The sequence below is a fragment of the Peromyscus leucopus genome, chromosome 3 (genome assembly GCF_004664715.2).
Source record: "Peromyscus leucopus breed LL Stock chromosome 3, UCI_PerLeu_2.1, whole genome shotgun sequence".
NCBI classification, from domain to species: Eukaryota; Metazoa; Chordata; class Mammalia; order Rodentia; family Cricetidae; genus Peromyscus; species Peromyscus leucopus.
Genome location: NC_051065.1, coordinates 135,728,731 through 135,746,506, shown reverse-complemented (window position 1 = coordinate 135,746,506; position 17,776 = coordinate 135,728,731). Strand labels below are relative to the sequence as shown.

Below are 17,776 nucleotides of genomic sequence, written 5' to 3'. Positions count from 1 at the left end.
TGTTAAGGTAGGGTTGACTGGCTGGGTTCACACGTGTTAAGGTAGGGTTGACTGGCTGGGTTCACACGTGTTAACGTAGCATTGGCTGTGGCTGGGTTCACACACTGAAGAGAGGTGATGGTGCTCTGTGCTTTTGTTGATTCTGAAAGCAGCATGTATTTCTCTGAGGTAATTTTGTTTTAGCAAAGGGCAGGAAAAGTAATATTAAAATGAGAAATGAAACAAAAGTATGGCTCCCTAGTCCCACCAGAGAGTCCAGTTGTTCTTTAGCAGTGGTAAAGCACCAATGTAATACATTTTCTAAAATATTCTGTGTAATCAAATCTTGATATTTTTTCCCCGAAATTTAATGAAAGTCAGTATCCTAAATGCCTGAACTGTAAGCCATCTCAGTTGTCTTTCCTGATATCCAAAACAGACACTAAATGTAGTATCTGCAAACTGGAGTCATGTGATTAGATTTCATGGGGCCCCCAAGGACAGAACCCAGATGTTCACAGGTTCAAAACTCTCTCTAGTTTTTAATGTAAGAAATGTTAACAGTAGTTTTGATGGAACCTAGGGCTTCCCATATGCTAGGGAAGTATTCCACCACTGGGTCATCTCAGGGTCACCCCCAAGAGCAGCATCCCCTAAAGCACATGTTTATATGATCACTGTGTCCCCAATGGCTTACTTACGTAGAGGATGTGCCTCATCCTTGGTGCTTTTGATATTTTTGTCTGATGACCAGGTTCTCCCAGGACCTTCCCATCTTTCAATTTTATCTGTCTTTTGGGGTCTGTAACAAATTGCACCCATGCATTTTCCCTACATTATTAGTCTCATTAAATGGGTCAATTTGAACTGCCCTTCTTTCTAATCATCATATTTATTTGGTGTATGCCCACAATATTCCTTTACATATACCATTATGTATTCTGATTTCAGTTCATACCTGGTTTCCAGGAGGGAAAAACTTGGCGTGATACTTAACACTTTCAGATCTTCACCATTTGACCAGGACAATAGGTTGTTGGACGCTTCCCAGACTGAACTGTAAAGCGTGGTTAGGAAAGACAGAACCTCCAAAAACTTGAGGAGAATTTCAGAAGTTATAACACTTGTGTAATTCCAATACCAGAGAGAATAGGAAAGAGAGGAACTGTATAAAAGGTGTGTAATGGCCACAAATGTTCTAAAATCAAGGGCAAGCCATAAGTCACTGACGTAGGAAAGTCAGAGAATTCCAAGGAAGACTGAAAAAGAAAACTGTTCCTTGCTGTGGGATATTCTATATGTCCTGTGGGAGCCCGTTCTCAGGTTCCTTGTGGCTTTACCCAGCAGGTCCACATAGAGGATGATTAGGACCACGGGCCTGAGTGCAGGTGTCTGAGATGGTCTGCACTTGGCTGTGCTGTGGGATGGTCTGTATGTCAAATTGCTCTGATTGGTCAATAAATAAAACACTGACTGGCCAGTGGCTAGGCAGGAAGTATAGGCGGGACTAACAGAGAGGAGAAAAGAAAGAACAGGAAGGCAGAAGGAGTCACTGCCAGCCGCCACCCTGACAAGCAGCATGAAAAGATGCCGGTGAGCCATGAGCCGCGTGGCAGGGTATAGATTTGTGGAAATGGTTTAATTTAAGCTATAAGAACAGTTAGCAAGAAGCCTGCCACGGCCATACAGTTTGAAGCAATATAAGTCTCTATGTTTACTTGGTTGGGTCTGAGTGGCTGTGGGAATGGCGGGTGAGAGAGATTTGTCCTGACTGTGGGCAAGGCAGGAAAACTCTAGCTACAGTTCCTAGTAATAGCATATGCAAATAGGAGACAACCAAAGGCAAACAGGAAATCCTAAAAAAGTCAAGTCAGGGAAAGAAAACACGCTACCTACCAAAGACAAAGAAAATGACCTCAGCAGACAAAAGAAGTGACCCCAGGGGACTGCCCATCAGAAACCAGGTCAGCAATAAGTGAGGGGAGGGCCGTGCTTGACAGTGGAGCTCTGTAGCAGTGACGGCTTCTCCACAACAAAAGCTGGGGGACACAGAGCAGGAACACCGCCTGACTGGAAGTGTTACAAGGAGGCCTTTGCGGGGAAAGACCGCAAGCTCCGAGTGCGTGACAGCAGGACTTGGGCAGACAGAAGAAACAATTTAGGAACCCTTCATTAAAGGCAAAGGCACTGGCAGTGCCCGCACAGCAGTATGGTGTTATTTGAAGATGGACTGAGATGAACTGAAAACCATGTCTTAAAAACTCCAGGGCAGTCTCCGAGTAGCATATGAGAGAAGTATAATTGTTATGATGAGAGGAGATAAAATGAAAAGGAATGCTCAAATAAGTCAGAGAAGATCCAAAAGGGTGTGAAAATTAACAAAAAATGCAACAGATGGAAGATGTATAAACATGGTAGATATTAATCCAACAGAATCAATAATCACTTTAAATGTTAATGGTCCAGATATACCAATTAAAAGGAGAGTTTTAAAAAACTCACCAAGCCTCTACTGAATGTTTATAAGAGATCCACAATCAAGACTCAAAGTTTAAAGTAAAGGGCTGGAGAGAAACACACCATGCTAACTCATAGGAGTAGTTGTATTAATTCCACACAAAGCCGATTTCAGGAGCATCATGAAGGCTTAGAGAGAAGGCATTGTATCCGTCAAATGCACTGTTACTTCAGCAAGGCATGAGAGTCCTTAATAAGTCTAGACTAGGGTTAGATGGCTCAGTGAATAAGGGCACTTGCCTCAAGCCTGACCGTTCCATCCCGAGAACCTGCATGGTGGAAGGAGAGAACCAATTCCCCCAAGTTGTCCTCTGACTGCCACATGTGAACCCTTGTGTGTGGCACACTTGTACACACACACATAAGTCCATTCTTCTATTTGGTTTCTAGACCCAGAAAAGAAGGTGCCTGCTGATCTCCGTGGATGCATCATTTCCATGGTATTTATGTACATCACAAGAGTATGTACTACTTTTCCCATTGCTGTGACCAAATACTCCTTAAAACAATGAAGAAAGGAAGGATTTTTTTCAACTCGTGTTTGAAGGTCAGCAGTCCATCATGGTGGGCCAGGCATGCTAGGAATCTACTCAGTTCTGGTGGCAGAAGCATTGGGCTGGGACTCCTCACCTCTCACCTCTTGGTAGAACAGAAAACAGAGACATGACAGGAAGCAGTGACTAAGATATAAACCCCAAGCTTTGCTCCTAGTGGCCATCTTCCTCCGGTGAAGCTCAGCACAGCCCTGCATCACAACACTCTACAATCTTCCAAGAAAACTAGGGACCGAGCGTTCACCACTGTCCTCCTACTGATGGCCATCTCTTTTCAAAATACATTCAGTCCAACTTTAGAAATCTCAAAAGTCTTAGAGTTTCACCCTGTTTGAAGACCCAAAGAGCTCCAAAACTCAAAGTAGTCCCTAAACTGTGAGCCTTGTATCAGAGTTCTCCACTTCCAATGTACAGTGACGCCCAGTTAAAGTTTCCATTTGGAAAGAAAGGAACGGTGGTTCCTGTTAAGGAAAAACAGTACCAGAACAACACTGAAACCCAGCAGGGGAAACATCAAGTCCTGCAGCTCCAGTCCGGCATCTGGGACTCACCATGGCATCACTTGGGCTTTGCTGTCTACTCCTGTGGGCATAGCACATGTGGCTTCTCTGTTGTGTTTTGTGTTCCGAGCACGCTAGCATCCTGGGTTATACACTGCAGCTTGATTACCTCTCCAGCCTCATGAGCAGCCCACTTCGGGGCTGCATCTGACCACGGCACATGTTGACCGCCCTGAGTAGCTTTCTAGAACCTATGCGCTGGTTTCCAGGACCCATCTCTCTTGCATTCTTACGTGTCTTCAAACCCAGCCTGGCATGGGCATTGCCCAGTTCTCTTTCATCTCCAGCTACCTGGAGATGCCATTTGTCTCCCTTGCAGTACAGCTTTGGCTGTAGTGGCCTCTGTGTGCCTTTGTGGCTAAATCTATGAAAACCCTTCCCCAGGTGGGTACCCTGAAGACTTATCTTTTCAACCCACCCTCCCTTTAAGTGAATTTTCATTGTTGCATTCTAGAGCCCTCGATGAATGGGGGCCTGCTTCCCAGGCACCTTTCTTATTGTCCCAGGGAAAATCTCCATAACAGAGTTATAACTACCATCGCCTTATTTGCACCTGGCTTAGCTTTAAACAGATTCAAGCTCTTTTCTTGCCCAAACTGATGATCTTTTCACTCTGCTTTCTTCCCTTTCTCACTGTAAATCTGAGCAAATACAGTGAACAACAGCCATGCCACACTCTGCATGTTACACTATCTCCAAATTTCTTCCACCCAAAACACCAGTCAATTATTTTGGAATTCAGCCTTCCTTAAGCTTTCAGAACACAATTCCCAAGAGTCTTTGTGACTCTGGAAAACCTTACGAGCACGCTTGCCTGTCTAGCTCTCTCAGCATTCTGGTTTTCTGAGCTGCCTTCAGGGCGACCCGTAATCTCTGCTGCTTACGGCATTGTGGGGCTTATGCGAGCCGCAGCCCCCGACTCGTCCCCAGAGCTCTGCCCAAGGCCTCGGCTTCCTTTGTTGGTGTAGCCCTCGAGGGATGTAGATGTTTCCACAGATTTTCCCTTTTGATGCCTGTGTAATTCTGTGATGCACCTAGGGATTTTTTAGGCCTGTTCTAGAAAGGAGGAAGATGGAATTTGCATGACTACCCTGAGAGCCAGAACTGGACACCAGGTCTCCTCCCAGCCCTTCATATGATTCCTCTAGGGTCGCCTGGTTGTCAAGGCAAGGGTGTGGATATGCTGTGTCTTTATTACACACGCAGTGAGTGCCTTCACAGTGTGTGGAATAAAGGTGTGTGGATTTGAGCCTTTCAGTGCCCAGAATAGTCGTGAAGTATCTTCTCAAACCGACACTATAAGGGGAAATGTAGGTTGTTTCTTCCTTCATGTTCTGTCCCACATTTCTTTGATAGAATCTGAGAGACTCAAATGAATTGTAAGTATTGTTCCACTTACAATGGGATGGGAGCTGTGAACTTGTACCTATGTGTACCTGAGAATCTTGTGTATGCTTATTAAAGTCTGATTCAGTTGACCTGTTGTGGGGACAGAGAACATCGACTTCTTTCATCCAAAAATATAATTCATTTAACTGATAAACAAAATTTGAACACATTAAAGGGTGAACATGTGATGTTTCAGTCATATATTCCTTGGGTAATATTCAAATCTGTGTGAATATGTATTTTCAGTCATTTGCCATTTCTTTATGATAAAAGCATTCAAAGCGCATACTCCAGTTTTTATAACTGTGTGTATGTGATACGGCATACAGCATCCTGATTGGTTTCCACCCTCCTATGAAACAAAACTCCAGAACTTTCTTCTCTAACAGTATCTTGTGGTCCCGTCCATGCATGGATGGGTTGGGTTTTGAGCACTGCTGGGCTAGGTACCACTGAAGGAGGGCATCCCTGTTTTTGGCTGATAGTGTGGCCCCAGAGAAGTGGGACAATTCTAAAAGACACACTAAAGTAGACTGCTTTAGCTGAAATCACACACATGTGTAGCAGGAATCTTAAAGAGTCTTATTAATAAAATCAAACCTATGGCCAGTTATTGGGGTGAATGCTGGAAGGTCAGAGAAGCAGAGCAAGCCACAGCTAACCTCATTTGGCCAACTTCTCAACTGGTCTTGGTCTTGTTTCCTCAGATTGGTAGCTTCTGTGTCTTCATCCCAATGGCTCTCAGCTGAACTGCTGCTCGAAAGCCTGAAGCTTAACCAGCCACATGCTTCTAGTTTCTGGTCTTCACGCCTTATATATCTTTCTGGTTTTTTGTTTTTTTTTTTTCCACTCCCTGGGATTAAAGGCTCACTTCTTGGGATTAAAGGCGTGTGTCACCATGCCTGGCTGTTTCCAATGTGGCCTTGAACTCACAGAGATCCAGAGGGATTTCTGCCTCTGGAATGCTAGGATTAAAGGTGTGAGTGCCACCATTTTCTAGCCTTTGTATCTAGTGGCTATTCTGTCTCTGACCTCAGATAAGTTTATTAGGGTGCACAATACTTTGGGGAACACAATACCACCACACACATGCACACAGGGGTGGGGTGGGGCAGAGACTGTGCCATGTGATTTCAAGAAAACGACTTAACTTTTCCATGCCTCAGTGTCCTCTCTGAAGAAAGTGCTTGTGTCAGTACTTGGTAACGGGAAAGATTGACTGCTGACACCCATGAGGCACCAGGTTCTAGTCCCTCCTCACCACTGTTATCATTTATCTCCTCATACTGTTCTAATAAACCAAGTAAACAGGCTTAGGATTCAGAAGAAGGAAGCTGTTGAAAACGTCTGTGGACTGTGAAAGGGTCCCGTGTCTCTCATGAGATCTTCATCTGGTTGGGAGGCTTACTACTTCATTAATACAACAGACATCGGCTTGTGGCAGTCCCGGGGCTGTCCAGCTGTGCTGTGTGCTTTCCACTGAGTGTGGAGAACAAGGGGAGATGAGTAGGCACTCCACAGTTCTGTGGGAAAGTGTCAAGATACGTGGTGGTGAGCACAGGGCTTGTTTTTATTCATTCCAGTTATGCATTAAACAAACCAACTTGATTTTAACTGGCTGTGAAATATGGAGACGGGAGGACCAGGGTCTATGAGAATCCATCCAGTGGCTAATTTATCTGATGGTGAAGGAAGATAAAATTCTGAACAGATTTTTTTCTGTTCATTTTCATTTCATAGATGTATGTGATGCATTCTGATTCCTCTCCCCGCACCCTTCCTTATAGCCCACCCTCTCTTCTATTCCCTCACTTAGTACTCCCCACCGACCATCTGTATTTCCTTATAAGCCCCTCTCATACATTTGTGTCTTGGTATTTTGTTTTGTGACACAGATTTTAACCAAGGCCATGCAACTCTGGGTTTAGAACTGTCCCTTGGAGCCTGGTGGGCTCCGCCATGGGTATTCAACCAAAGGCAATGACTGTCCCTCCCCAGAACCTGCCAATAGCAAGCAGTTCGAAGGGTAGAGTCCCATCGGTGACCGATGACTGACAGGCCTGGTAGTGACTGACTCTGCTGCTGTGGTACCTGATCGCAGTGGCTGGGTTGTGTCCAGAAGATGGCAATTTGCAGCCCTTCTTCCTTTCTTCAGACTCTTGCATATAAACAGAAATATTTTAAAGGTAGATTTTCATTTCAGTTTTTTCACATAATTATTAAAAAGTAAAGTTGTCCCTGGAGGGGTGGGGAGTTGCACACAATTCACCTCTTTCAGTGACTTAAGTGTAAAAATAAGTTTTTAATTAACCTGGGAGTTTTTCTTTTGTTTTAGGATCAGATTTTATTAAGACTTCTACTGGAAAAGAAACGGTAAATGCCACCTTCCCGGTAGCGATCGTAATGCTACGGGCCATTAGAGATTTCTTCTGGAAAACTGGAAACAAGGTACATTATTGCCAGCAAATCTCCCTTCAAAGTGAAGAGAATGCTATTTATAACCCTCCTCACAGCCTGCACGATAACGTCTCCCTATGCAGAAGGTGTGAATGAGTCGCCTTTATTAAGATAAATGTTTAATTTACCTTTCGTTACAAAAGAACACCTCGGTGGGAAAGTATGCGATTAACAGAGTGAGTGTGAGTGTGAGAGCACGTGTGTGTGATCAAGATGTAAACTCACTCTGTGTCCTTTTATTAACCGAAGACAATTTTATCACTGACAAGAGATTCCTAAATGGGTTCTTTAAGGAACTAATTGTGCTGTGACACAGAGGTTTTTCTGGCAAGGCGTTGGCCGGTGAAAACAGGTTAATGTAGAAATTTAACTTCCTCGCGGAATGGAAAGAATCGCGGAGTAACATTTATTGAATGATAAGCTGTGGTGGTGATATGAAAAGTAGGCAGTATAATGGGAAATAATCTTTTCCTGTCATTATTGAAGGACACACATAAATTGGTTTTTCTGTTGGGAAACCCCCGGTCCAGAAAAACTTATTACTTTTAATAATATGAGGTGAAGAGAAAATTCTCGAGGAGATGAACTTATTAAACAGAATAATGAAATACCGTGAAACAGCAGGGAAATGGTAGCTTTCCGTCCTATAGCTCTTGAATTAAATATCCATTTTTTTTTTTTTTGCATTTTATGGCAGTTGGATGTGCTGTTTGGGAGAGTGTTCAGGAGGAATATATGTTAGCTTTTGAGTGGGAGGGTATATGTTAGCTTTTTGTCAGCTTTTCGAAGAATAACAGAATTTTTTGAAACATACAAAGTTAAAAGGAAAAATGCCTATGGAGTATTTCTTAAAACTGCATTTGGATTTTCTACTTCAAGTTGCTTGTCTAGTCACAAATTATCAAAGAAGGCTTTTTTTTTTTTTGCATAGTTGGAAAGGTGTGTATGTGTGTGTGTTCAATATAATGAGACTTCCCTTCCTGAGGGTGTCTTTTAGAAAACAGTGTCTTGATTTCTGCCATCTAGAACTTCCCTCAAGAAGACCTTTAATGCTTTACCTAGTGGATGGAATGTCTGTAAGACTTGATAATGACTGTAGCTTACATATATTTTGGAATTAGAAACTTACATGGAATGTGCTGCTTGTGAGAGGAAATAACCTCCCAGAATTTTCTCTGAATAAGCTCACATTGTTAAGTACAGATAGGAAAAATACATATTGTGACCTTCAGATGACACTGGCCCACCATGAATGTCTCCTGCTTACTGGTCTTTCTGCACTGATACAAATCCAGCAATTTAAAGAATATTTGTTTTGTTTTCAAAGATTAGCTGTATAAGGAAAAGTTCTTCTTTCTTTCTGTTGTAACTGTCACCACTAGTTAGGGCCATGGGACTCATTCCTAAGTCATTTAACAAACTGATTCTGCTGGATCACAGAAGGTTTTTGATAAGGCATTGGTCTGAGAACATCAAAATCAGATACTCAATTTGACATGCATATGGATTCCCAGGCTCCCAGGCTTGGTGGCCATGGGTCTGGGAGATTCCCTTGGCGTCCATATTTTATGAGCTTCACCATTAGGGATAAAGCATGCCATTGGGGACCACAGAGATAGTTCCTGAGTGGGTGATCATGAGCCATGCTAACCTGTGTTAATTCTTGGGTGTAAACATGAACATGTCTTTTCCTAAGACAGCTTTTAGACAGCGAAAAACAAATCTCAGAGAACACGTGGTCCAGGCTTGAGTTTGGAGGGGTATTTTGCTTGTCTTTGCATCCTTTCTTTATGGTTGTTCTTGCCCCACTTAGTGTTAAGCAAAAGCAGAGTGCAATACACATCCTATTTACTTCATCACATTTCATTTCCAGCAAGGAGAACCTGTGTATGTTTGTGTCTGTACCTGCAAGCCAGGCGTGACCTTTAAGCTGCTGACAGACAGCGAGCCTAGGAGGCCTTAGGCTGTGGTTCCTCCTTCATTGATGTAAGCCGTTTTTGTATGGTGCAAAAGCCCACCTTCCCAGGCCATGCTTGGTGCTACCTCTGAGAAGCTGCAGTTTAATGTATCATAACTGATTTCACTACAGGTTTATTTTTTCCATATTCTCTCCCTTAAAACATATTAACTTATATAAAAGCTTTGTTTTGGAATGGAGTTGTTGACACTGAATTATATTTATAGGAAATCTTTATGAACACTGCCCAACCTGCAGAAAGGCTCCTCTGATCGACAGGCATGCTTCTTGTCAGCTCACTGACTTCATTTTATTTGTTTGTTTATTTATTTGCCATTCCTCAACAGTGGCTAGTGTATCATGCTTTTTACTGAGCTAACTGTCTCATGTTTGATTAAGGCGGGGACCCACTTGGGAGACCATTCACGACACTGTTCCATGAGCGGACTGAGGGTAGAGAGGAATGGTACAGGATATCCCAGAGTGAGGAAGTAGGCTTGGCAAGATCACTACCTTGTCTGTGCGATGCCGGCAATGGCTGGGATGGCTGAGAAGCATCCACACAGTGGCAGTGGTCAGGTTCACAGTGAGGTTTCCTGCTTGCTAATGGGGCCTTTCATTCATTGGCTCCTTTCTATGTTCTGTTCACAGTGCCTCCTGCTAGTGTGATCTGTCTGAAAAAGAGCTCTGAGCGCTTGGGCTACTAACAGTGTGGTTTGGCAACTTGTGTGTAGAGCTTTGTCTACTCTTCTGGAGAGTTACATTCCTAAGACAAGTGAATCAGGGGAGCACGAAGTTCTACACATGGAACCTGTGCTTTTCCTAATGGATATCAGACATCGTGTAGAAATAACATATACTGGCTGGTTTGGACTGTGTCTTTTTTTTTTTAAGTATTTATTTGTGAGTGTGTATGTGTGTGTGTGTGTGTGTGTGTGTGTGTGTGTGTGTGTGTGTGTGTGTGCGCGTGTGTGCCTTCCTGTGTGTTTGTGTGCACCATGTGTGTATGAGTTCCTGTGGAAGCCAGAAAAGGGCACTATAGGCTGTACAGGCAGCTGCTTCCAAATAACCACTCTGAGGCTTATATTCATTGTAAATGCTCAGCCAATAGCTCAGGCTTGTTACTAGCTCCTACATTTAAATTAATCCATATTTCTGTTTATGCTTTGCCATATGGCTCATTGCTTGTTACCTCCTTTTCTTTTTTCTTTCTTTTTTTTTTTCTGAGAAAAACTCACTCTGTAGCCCAGGCTGGCCTCGAACTCACAGAGATCTGTCTGCTTCTACCTCCCAGGCACTGGGATTAAAGGAGTGTACCACCACTGCCTGGTGTTAATGTCATTTTCTACATGTCCTGCTTGCTTGGCAGATGGCTGGTGTTCCTCACTCCACCCTTCTTCATCCCATCGTTCTCAGTTTGGCTTTCTTGCCTAACTTTATCCTGTTCAGCTATTGGCCAGTCAGCTTGTTTCTTAAACCAATCACAGTGACATATATTCACACAGTGTAAAGGAATATTCCACAGCAGGGCACCAGAACCCCTGGACCTAGAGCCCCTCAACATGAGTGCTAGAACTGAACTCAAGTCCTGTGGAAAAGCATGAGTTCAAGGTGGCACTCAGCCTCTCAGCCGTGAATTGGCTGGTTTATGGCCCTCCCTATAAACTGTCAAAGCAGTATGGCATTTTTCTCCTATGCTTACATTAATTGTATGCCTGCTTTATAGAACACTGTGTGCCTACAGCCTCAAAGAAGAAGCCTGCAATTGAGTTGATTAAAGCAACTGTCGCCTCTCCTTGCTGGACTGCTGCCAGTTTGGTTAGGTAGACCTGTGGCCACAGTGATCCACTCTCAAATACACGAGTGCCTTGCACCTCAAGATGAAGGGTTGTTTGAAGCAGTGCAGACAGGATGGACACCTGTGGTTTATTTTCTTGTTTGTTGACACTTCCCTTGGCTTCTTCAGATGTACAGTAGATTGAGTCTGGATGGTGGAGGTTTACTAAGTGAGTTGTGGCCTCATTCTTGTCCCTTCAGAAGTAGTGACTCAGTCTCCATTTATCTTGGAAAAGTTGTTTTGAAGTATGGTCAGGTAAGGCTCTACAGAAATAGATACCTTTGCTGGAGTGAAAAAGACCAAGAGGGAAAGTGTGACTCAAGACTCTCTATTCACGGTGACACATGAAATCAGCCTGCTAACAATGGCTCCCTTTCTCTCCTCCCGTCAGGTAGGTTTTAAGCCTGCAGGAGGCATCCGCACTGCAAAGGAGTCCCTTGCATGGCTCTCTCTCGTAAAGGAGGAGCTGGGGGATGAGTGGCTGACACCTGACCTCTTCCGGATAGGGGCCAGTTCTCTGCTTTCAGACATTGAGAGGCAGGTGAGTGAAAAGACCTTGTCCTTGGAAGGAGTGGAGGCTGGCCACATCAGAACCAAGTCTCACCTCCTTCACGCAAACCCACACCTGCTGTAGATCAGGTGCAAATTCTGCTGAAAGACTTAGTATCGCAACACCAAGTGAAATTACTATTGTGCAATAGTATAACTACTACTTTATGTGTATATTTGCTTAATTATTAACTTATGAAACTGGTTTTCCTTACAGATATACCATCACGTGACTGGACGATATGCAGCTTATCACGATCTTCCAATGTCTTAGGTCAGAAGCCAGCCCAGAAAAGCATCTTGCAACAAGTTTAAAAAAAAAAAGTCTTTTGCATAATTGCCAAGGTTATGTAATTTAAGAATAAGTAACTGACTTTTCTTCATTAAAATCTCCCCTGAAGTTAACTCAAAAAATGAAAGAAACAAAACAGTTGAATCTATGTGTGGAACTCAGATCAAGTGAGGCTGCAATCCTCTAAATTATTAGGAGGTCTACATTTATTAATTTTATGAAAGTTTTCTCTAAAAAACTCCGAATAAAGTGTTCCCAGTAGCCTGTACTGTAGCAAATTCTGAGGGAAAATGAAGTTAAATCGCCTGAGACATGAGATTCCAGGGCAGGGAAGAGGGCTTGGCATGGAAGGGTGCTTACTACCAAACCTGACCACATGCTCAGTTCTCGGTAACTGCATGCTGGAAGGGGAGCCAGCTCCCGGAAGTTGTCTTCTGACGTCCACACATATGTGCCCCCTACCTCTGACACATAATAAATAAATAAAATGTAATAAAAAATAAAATGTGACACTCAGCCTCCCACTGTTGCCTGGGAATGTGGAGTCCTTCCCTAGATATCCCCCTGAATTTCTGTAGTGGGTGGAAATCTTTCATTAATTGTTTTGCTAATGAGATTCTGATGTTGTTATGAGAAAATGTGAATACCACTGAATTTTTAAATACAAAAGTCTCTGCTTATTTATCTATTTTGTTTATTTGGGGGGATAGGGCTTCTGGGCTGGAACTTTGAAAATGCTGGAAATACCACCCTGCCTGACTTGGTGATTGTTGTTGTTTTAATCTCTTTAAATTATTAGAAAAGAAAAAGAAAAGTTGGGTATGTGATGCCATCTGCTTGTAACTCCAGCCTTGACCAGGCATCTTACTATGCAGTGAGTTAAAGGCTCCTGTCCAAAATCCAGGCAGACTGCGTCTGAGGAACCACACAGAGGCTGCTCTCTACTTTCCACACATGCTTATACGTTTACCTGGGCACATGCGTGTGTGTGCACATACACACCATCAGTCCAAGGTGGAGAAATAGCCATGGTGTAGGGATGGCACGCTTGTGTGCCCTGTGAGAGAGGCCTTGGACTTGATACCTGGGACTACAAGAATAAATAAGTAATGAGCAAGTCTAGGGGGGGAGGCTGGCTGCCGAGGCTGCAGTCGCTTCCGTGGGTCACCTTCATGCAGCTAGGGCCACAACAGAGCTGTGACATGTGACAGGCCTCATGCTTCGTGTGCTCCTTCCCTCTGGCTCCTCCCTCTCACAGCTCCTTTGCTTGCTGACACCTCTACCATGTTGCAGAACCTGAGCTTTTTACAATGGTGCCTTTTCATCAAGAATCAGTCAATCCTTTCTTTCTTTCTTTTTTCTCTCCCGTCCTCCTTCCCTCTCTCCCTCCCCTCTCTGAATACCTCTGGTGCAAAATCACCAGCCTGAGTCAGTCTGGTGCATCATTTCCTCTGTAGACGTCTAGCCCAGCCTCTGCCTCTCCCTCACCTTGGGACTTTGGGCCAGTCTGTGTGCATCCTTCAGCCTCCATGTCTGCCTCTGTGAAGGGAAGGGGTGAGGGAGGTGATGTAACAGTGCTTTCAGACCCAAGATCACATCACCCCAAGGATAATTAGAACAAATCCAAGAAAATGTTTTATGACTAGAAAGAGAAAACACTTTGTACCGATCTAAATTAGAATTTGCCTCTCGGGAGTCAATTAAGCAATTCCCTGAAAGCACCTCACTAACTGTAAAGGAAACAGCTAAAATAAGAACAGAAAAGAAACCCTGCTTTCCCCAGCACCATAGCAAAATGCTGACTCCTGGCTTGTGCCTTAGCTCTGAGTGCTGTATCCAACTTCATAACGTGCTGGCCCTGATGCTCGCCAGCGCAGTGACCAGTCACCTTTGGAGAAGAAACATTACGGAAAAATAATTACATCCTATCACCTTCAAAGCTATTCTAATTTCAGTGGGGTTTCTGTTTTCCTCCCATTAAACCCAGCTGGTCATTTTAGTTGATCAGGTGAACAGGCATCATTATCTGCAATTTTAATTTATATGAGGCATCACTGAAATCGACCTCTGTGGACAGTTACAGATGCGGGCAGGAGATTTAAGACTTGTGACTCTCTCAAACCCATAGAAGCTGGTGAGTGTGGCCTGATCCAAGGAAAATAATGTTATATTTTGAGAGACAGTTTGTTCCACGGACTTTGGGGTTCTTCATGAGGCACTCCTGGCCCTTATTACCTACCTCTTTATCTTCGTGTTACACAGATGATTTTAATGGTGACATCCTAGCTGACAGAGATTGCTATTAAACCCAAGGAACAAGTCATTTCTGAGGTGACCATGTTTCACTTCAGAACATTAGGGACAGATGTTTTACACAACTAGGAAATGAATGGCCAGGTTCTGTGTGAAAAGATTCAGTTTATAGGGACAACCTTCTTGCCCCCAAATGGTTACAGTATTGCAATAAAGCTTGGTAGGCCTAAACTTGACTCTTAATCATATGAAATGGGGACTTGAAGGGACATAGCTCTGTCGTTTTGTACATGGGAAAAGACTCAAGAGTAGAAAACCACTTCATCAAGGTTACATTCTAGCCAGAGCTGAAGCATGCTCGCCTTTAATGTCTTTAAGGCAGCTCTCCAATACTTTGGGACCATCCAGGTCTACAGGTCTGCATGGAGACTACCTGGAGAGTTCCAGGCCATTCTGGGCCACATAGTAAGACGCTGTCTCAAAAACAAAGTCAGAGCTGAAGCCAGAATCCACATCACCACCTCTTGATGTATTTGACGGGACAGGGTCAGGTTTTTGAAATTGAAATGCTCTTGCCTGTTGACTCACCGTGTCATTCAAAATCATAAACTAAATTAAGTTTAGTCTGAGACTTAGTGCTTTCGAGGCCACCTTCACTTAGCTGTTCGATTATGTGCTAGTGTGGTTGAGTTTTCCTGTTGATCATAATGTCATAATTTTGGATGACCTATAGATGTACATTTTTAAAGAGATTATATTTTGTTTTAGGAAAAATTATTTGGATCCTAATTTGTGTTATGCATGGGGAGAAAATGACTTGTGTAATCACAGAGCAGTTGTATAATTATGAATCCTTTGCTTCATTCTGGATCATTTCAACACTAATGAGAAATGCAGATGAATTAGCTTGCGTGAAAAACAGAAAGGAAGAGAGAGCTGTGTAAAAACTGTTAGTGATATCTGGAAGTGTGTCCACGTGGTAAGCAGTTGCACTCGAGGTCCTGAGTGAGCTGACACTTCACTGTGTCAGGTGGAGAAGCTTACAAAAGCCAAATCAGTTCTTTGGAAAAATGAGAGTGTGAAGCTGCTGTTCACTCCTCTTCCGTCGATCAGATGGGCTTGCTTGTTTTCTGTTTCTGACATAGCACAAACAGGGCCAGAATGCTGAGATACGAGGAAGGAAAATTTTGAATAGATCTTTGCTTTCGAGGATGATGAGCTATTAGGCCGGTTTTTGTCACTGGAACAAGCATACAAGAGTAAATCAATTTCATGTGATTTCCCAATCACACTCTGAAGTCCAGTCTCCCAAAGGAAAATAAGTACTTTATAACCTCTATAGAGCGATCCTTTCCAGAAATGACCACAGATAACATCTGGCTGACACATAAAATACGTAGTAAAAATAATCATTTTTAATTGCCTAAAACCTGCTCAGGAGAGAGACTAGAGGAATATCCATCTGGTCCGTTCTTATTTAATAGGACAAAAGAGGATCAAATGCTTAATGCAATATATGAAATATGGTGACCTTACAATGAACTAGAACTTTTTAAAACAAAAGCAAGAAGAGCAAGGAGCAGTCTGTAGGAAAGACAAGCCTAAAATTGATTAAAGAAAAATATGTCTTGGGGCTGGAGCAATGTTCTTAACAGTTAAGAGCACTCACTGCTCTTACAGGGGACCCAGATTTGGTTCTCAGCATCCACACAGTGGTTCACAACCATCTGTAACTCCAGCTCCAGGAATCCAATGCCCTCTTCTGGCTTCTGTGGGCACCAGCTGCACACATGCACAGATACACATTAAGCACAACACTTTACACATTAAATTTAACACAAGCCAACAACATTGGTTTTATGGTATTATTTTTTTTCTGGAGGAAATTTGGGAATGTTTTCAATTCATTTGAGCAATAATATGATGCTATAATAATATAATGTTATACTTTACTCCCATGATTGACAGGGATGAGGAAGAGCTTGAAATATTGACTATAAAGGAGCTCGGTATGTAGCTTGCCTAGCAAGTGTAAAAACCCTTGGTTCGATTCCTAGTACCTCATACACCAGGCGCGGTGGCGTGCATCTAGTACTTGGGGAAGAAAAGGCAAGAAGATCAGAAGTTTAATGTCAGCCTGGATTATATGAGAAAAACCTGGGAGTGTTTTACCTGAGAAGACCCAAGTTTCCTTCATATCTGATGATCCCAGGAGACTTCTGTATTCAATTTGAGCAAGGGAAATAAAGTTAGATGAGTCCTGAAATGTGTCATCAAGAAGATGTTTCTTGTTGTTCCTGTCCCCTCAATAGACTGTCCTTTTTTGGGGGTGTCTTATGCTGCAAAGAGAGTGGTTTTCAAATGCTAGGATCAGAAATCCTGGTCTTTCACGAAATAGGGTTGGGGTCCCCACCTAAAGGGTGCAGTTCAAGACTGGAAACTGAGAACTTACCAAGAAATGCAGACTGTGGTCCTGGACCCACACTTGAGAAGCACTGGCCTAGGAAAGCTTGCCCTCAAGTCTGAGATCCCAAAGTCATGAGTGCATCCTTGAGGCAGTCAAATCCACTGGTTGCAGGGCTTTATCTCCAGAAGTGTTGCTGGGTGTCACCCTGGGAGGAAACAATGGTAATGGCATCATCCCTTAATCCCTTCACAGTGGGCAATGAACTTGACTTCACTTTGGGCTCTCAAAGCAAACACTGGAGCCTAGAATAAACACTTTAGACATGTTATAATCATTATCCTTGAAATCTCCAAAGAATTCCTGCTATGCATAGGGAGACTCAGCTGCACTTCATTTTACCAATTTGGAACACTTTAGCTTTTGATGATTCAAGTGTAGTCAGGTGCTTAAAGCTGAGCTTTATTTTAACAGACATCATTCTTTAACTTACATTTGGGATAGATAACACACTCTAGGGATGGCATGCTTCACAGACAGTTGACTCTTCCTTTGAAGGTTCTGGATAGGGAACCCCCTAGAGCTTAGGGAAATATTAGGTGCTTAGTGTGTTCAACATTGGAAAGTTTTACATTTGTCTTTTGCTCTTTAAGCATACGCTCTGTCAGTACTGTGCATAGCTGTGAACGGTTCCCAGTTCTAAACAACAGAATTCTTCCCTAGTGCATGTGCAGCTAGGGTGCTTAAACTTTGCTGAGCATTGTACAGAATGATGGATATATAGGCAGCCAGCTAAGAACTTCAAACTGTAGTGGTTGCCTTGGGCACTTGGCCCCAGAACTTCTGCCATGGTTGCCAAAGATGGCGTCCTCATGTTGTTCTGATGGGTACCAAGTTTCTGGGTAATCAGTCCGATTGTTAGGGATTGAGTCACCTGCCTGTATCCTGGCAATCAAGGAGGGTGAGGAGGCACATCCTGGCTGCCATTTTGAGTATGCAGCACATTATATTTCTAATGTTGATTGTCA

General features: G+C 43.2%; 1 protein-coding gene across 1 annotated transcript in view; it reads left to right on the top strand.

Annotated features, from left to right (window-relative positions):
- Dera (deoxyribose-phosphate aldolase) overlaps positions 1-12,771 on the top strand; it is a 79,487-nt gene extending 66,716 nt beyond the window's left edge. The window contains exons 7-9 of the mRNA XM_028872190.2: positions 7,335-7,447; positions 11,642-11,791; positions 12,017-12,771. Of these exons, the coding sequence (XP_028728023.1) occupies positions 7,335-7,447; positions 11,642-11,791; positions 12,017-12,073 (320 nt within the window). The 3' untranslated portion in view covers positions 12,074-12,771. The remainder of the gene's footprint in view (positions 1-7,334; positions 7,448-11,641; positions 11,792-12,016) is intronic.
- Positions 12,772-17,776: the final 5,005 nt, after the last annotated feature.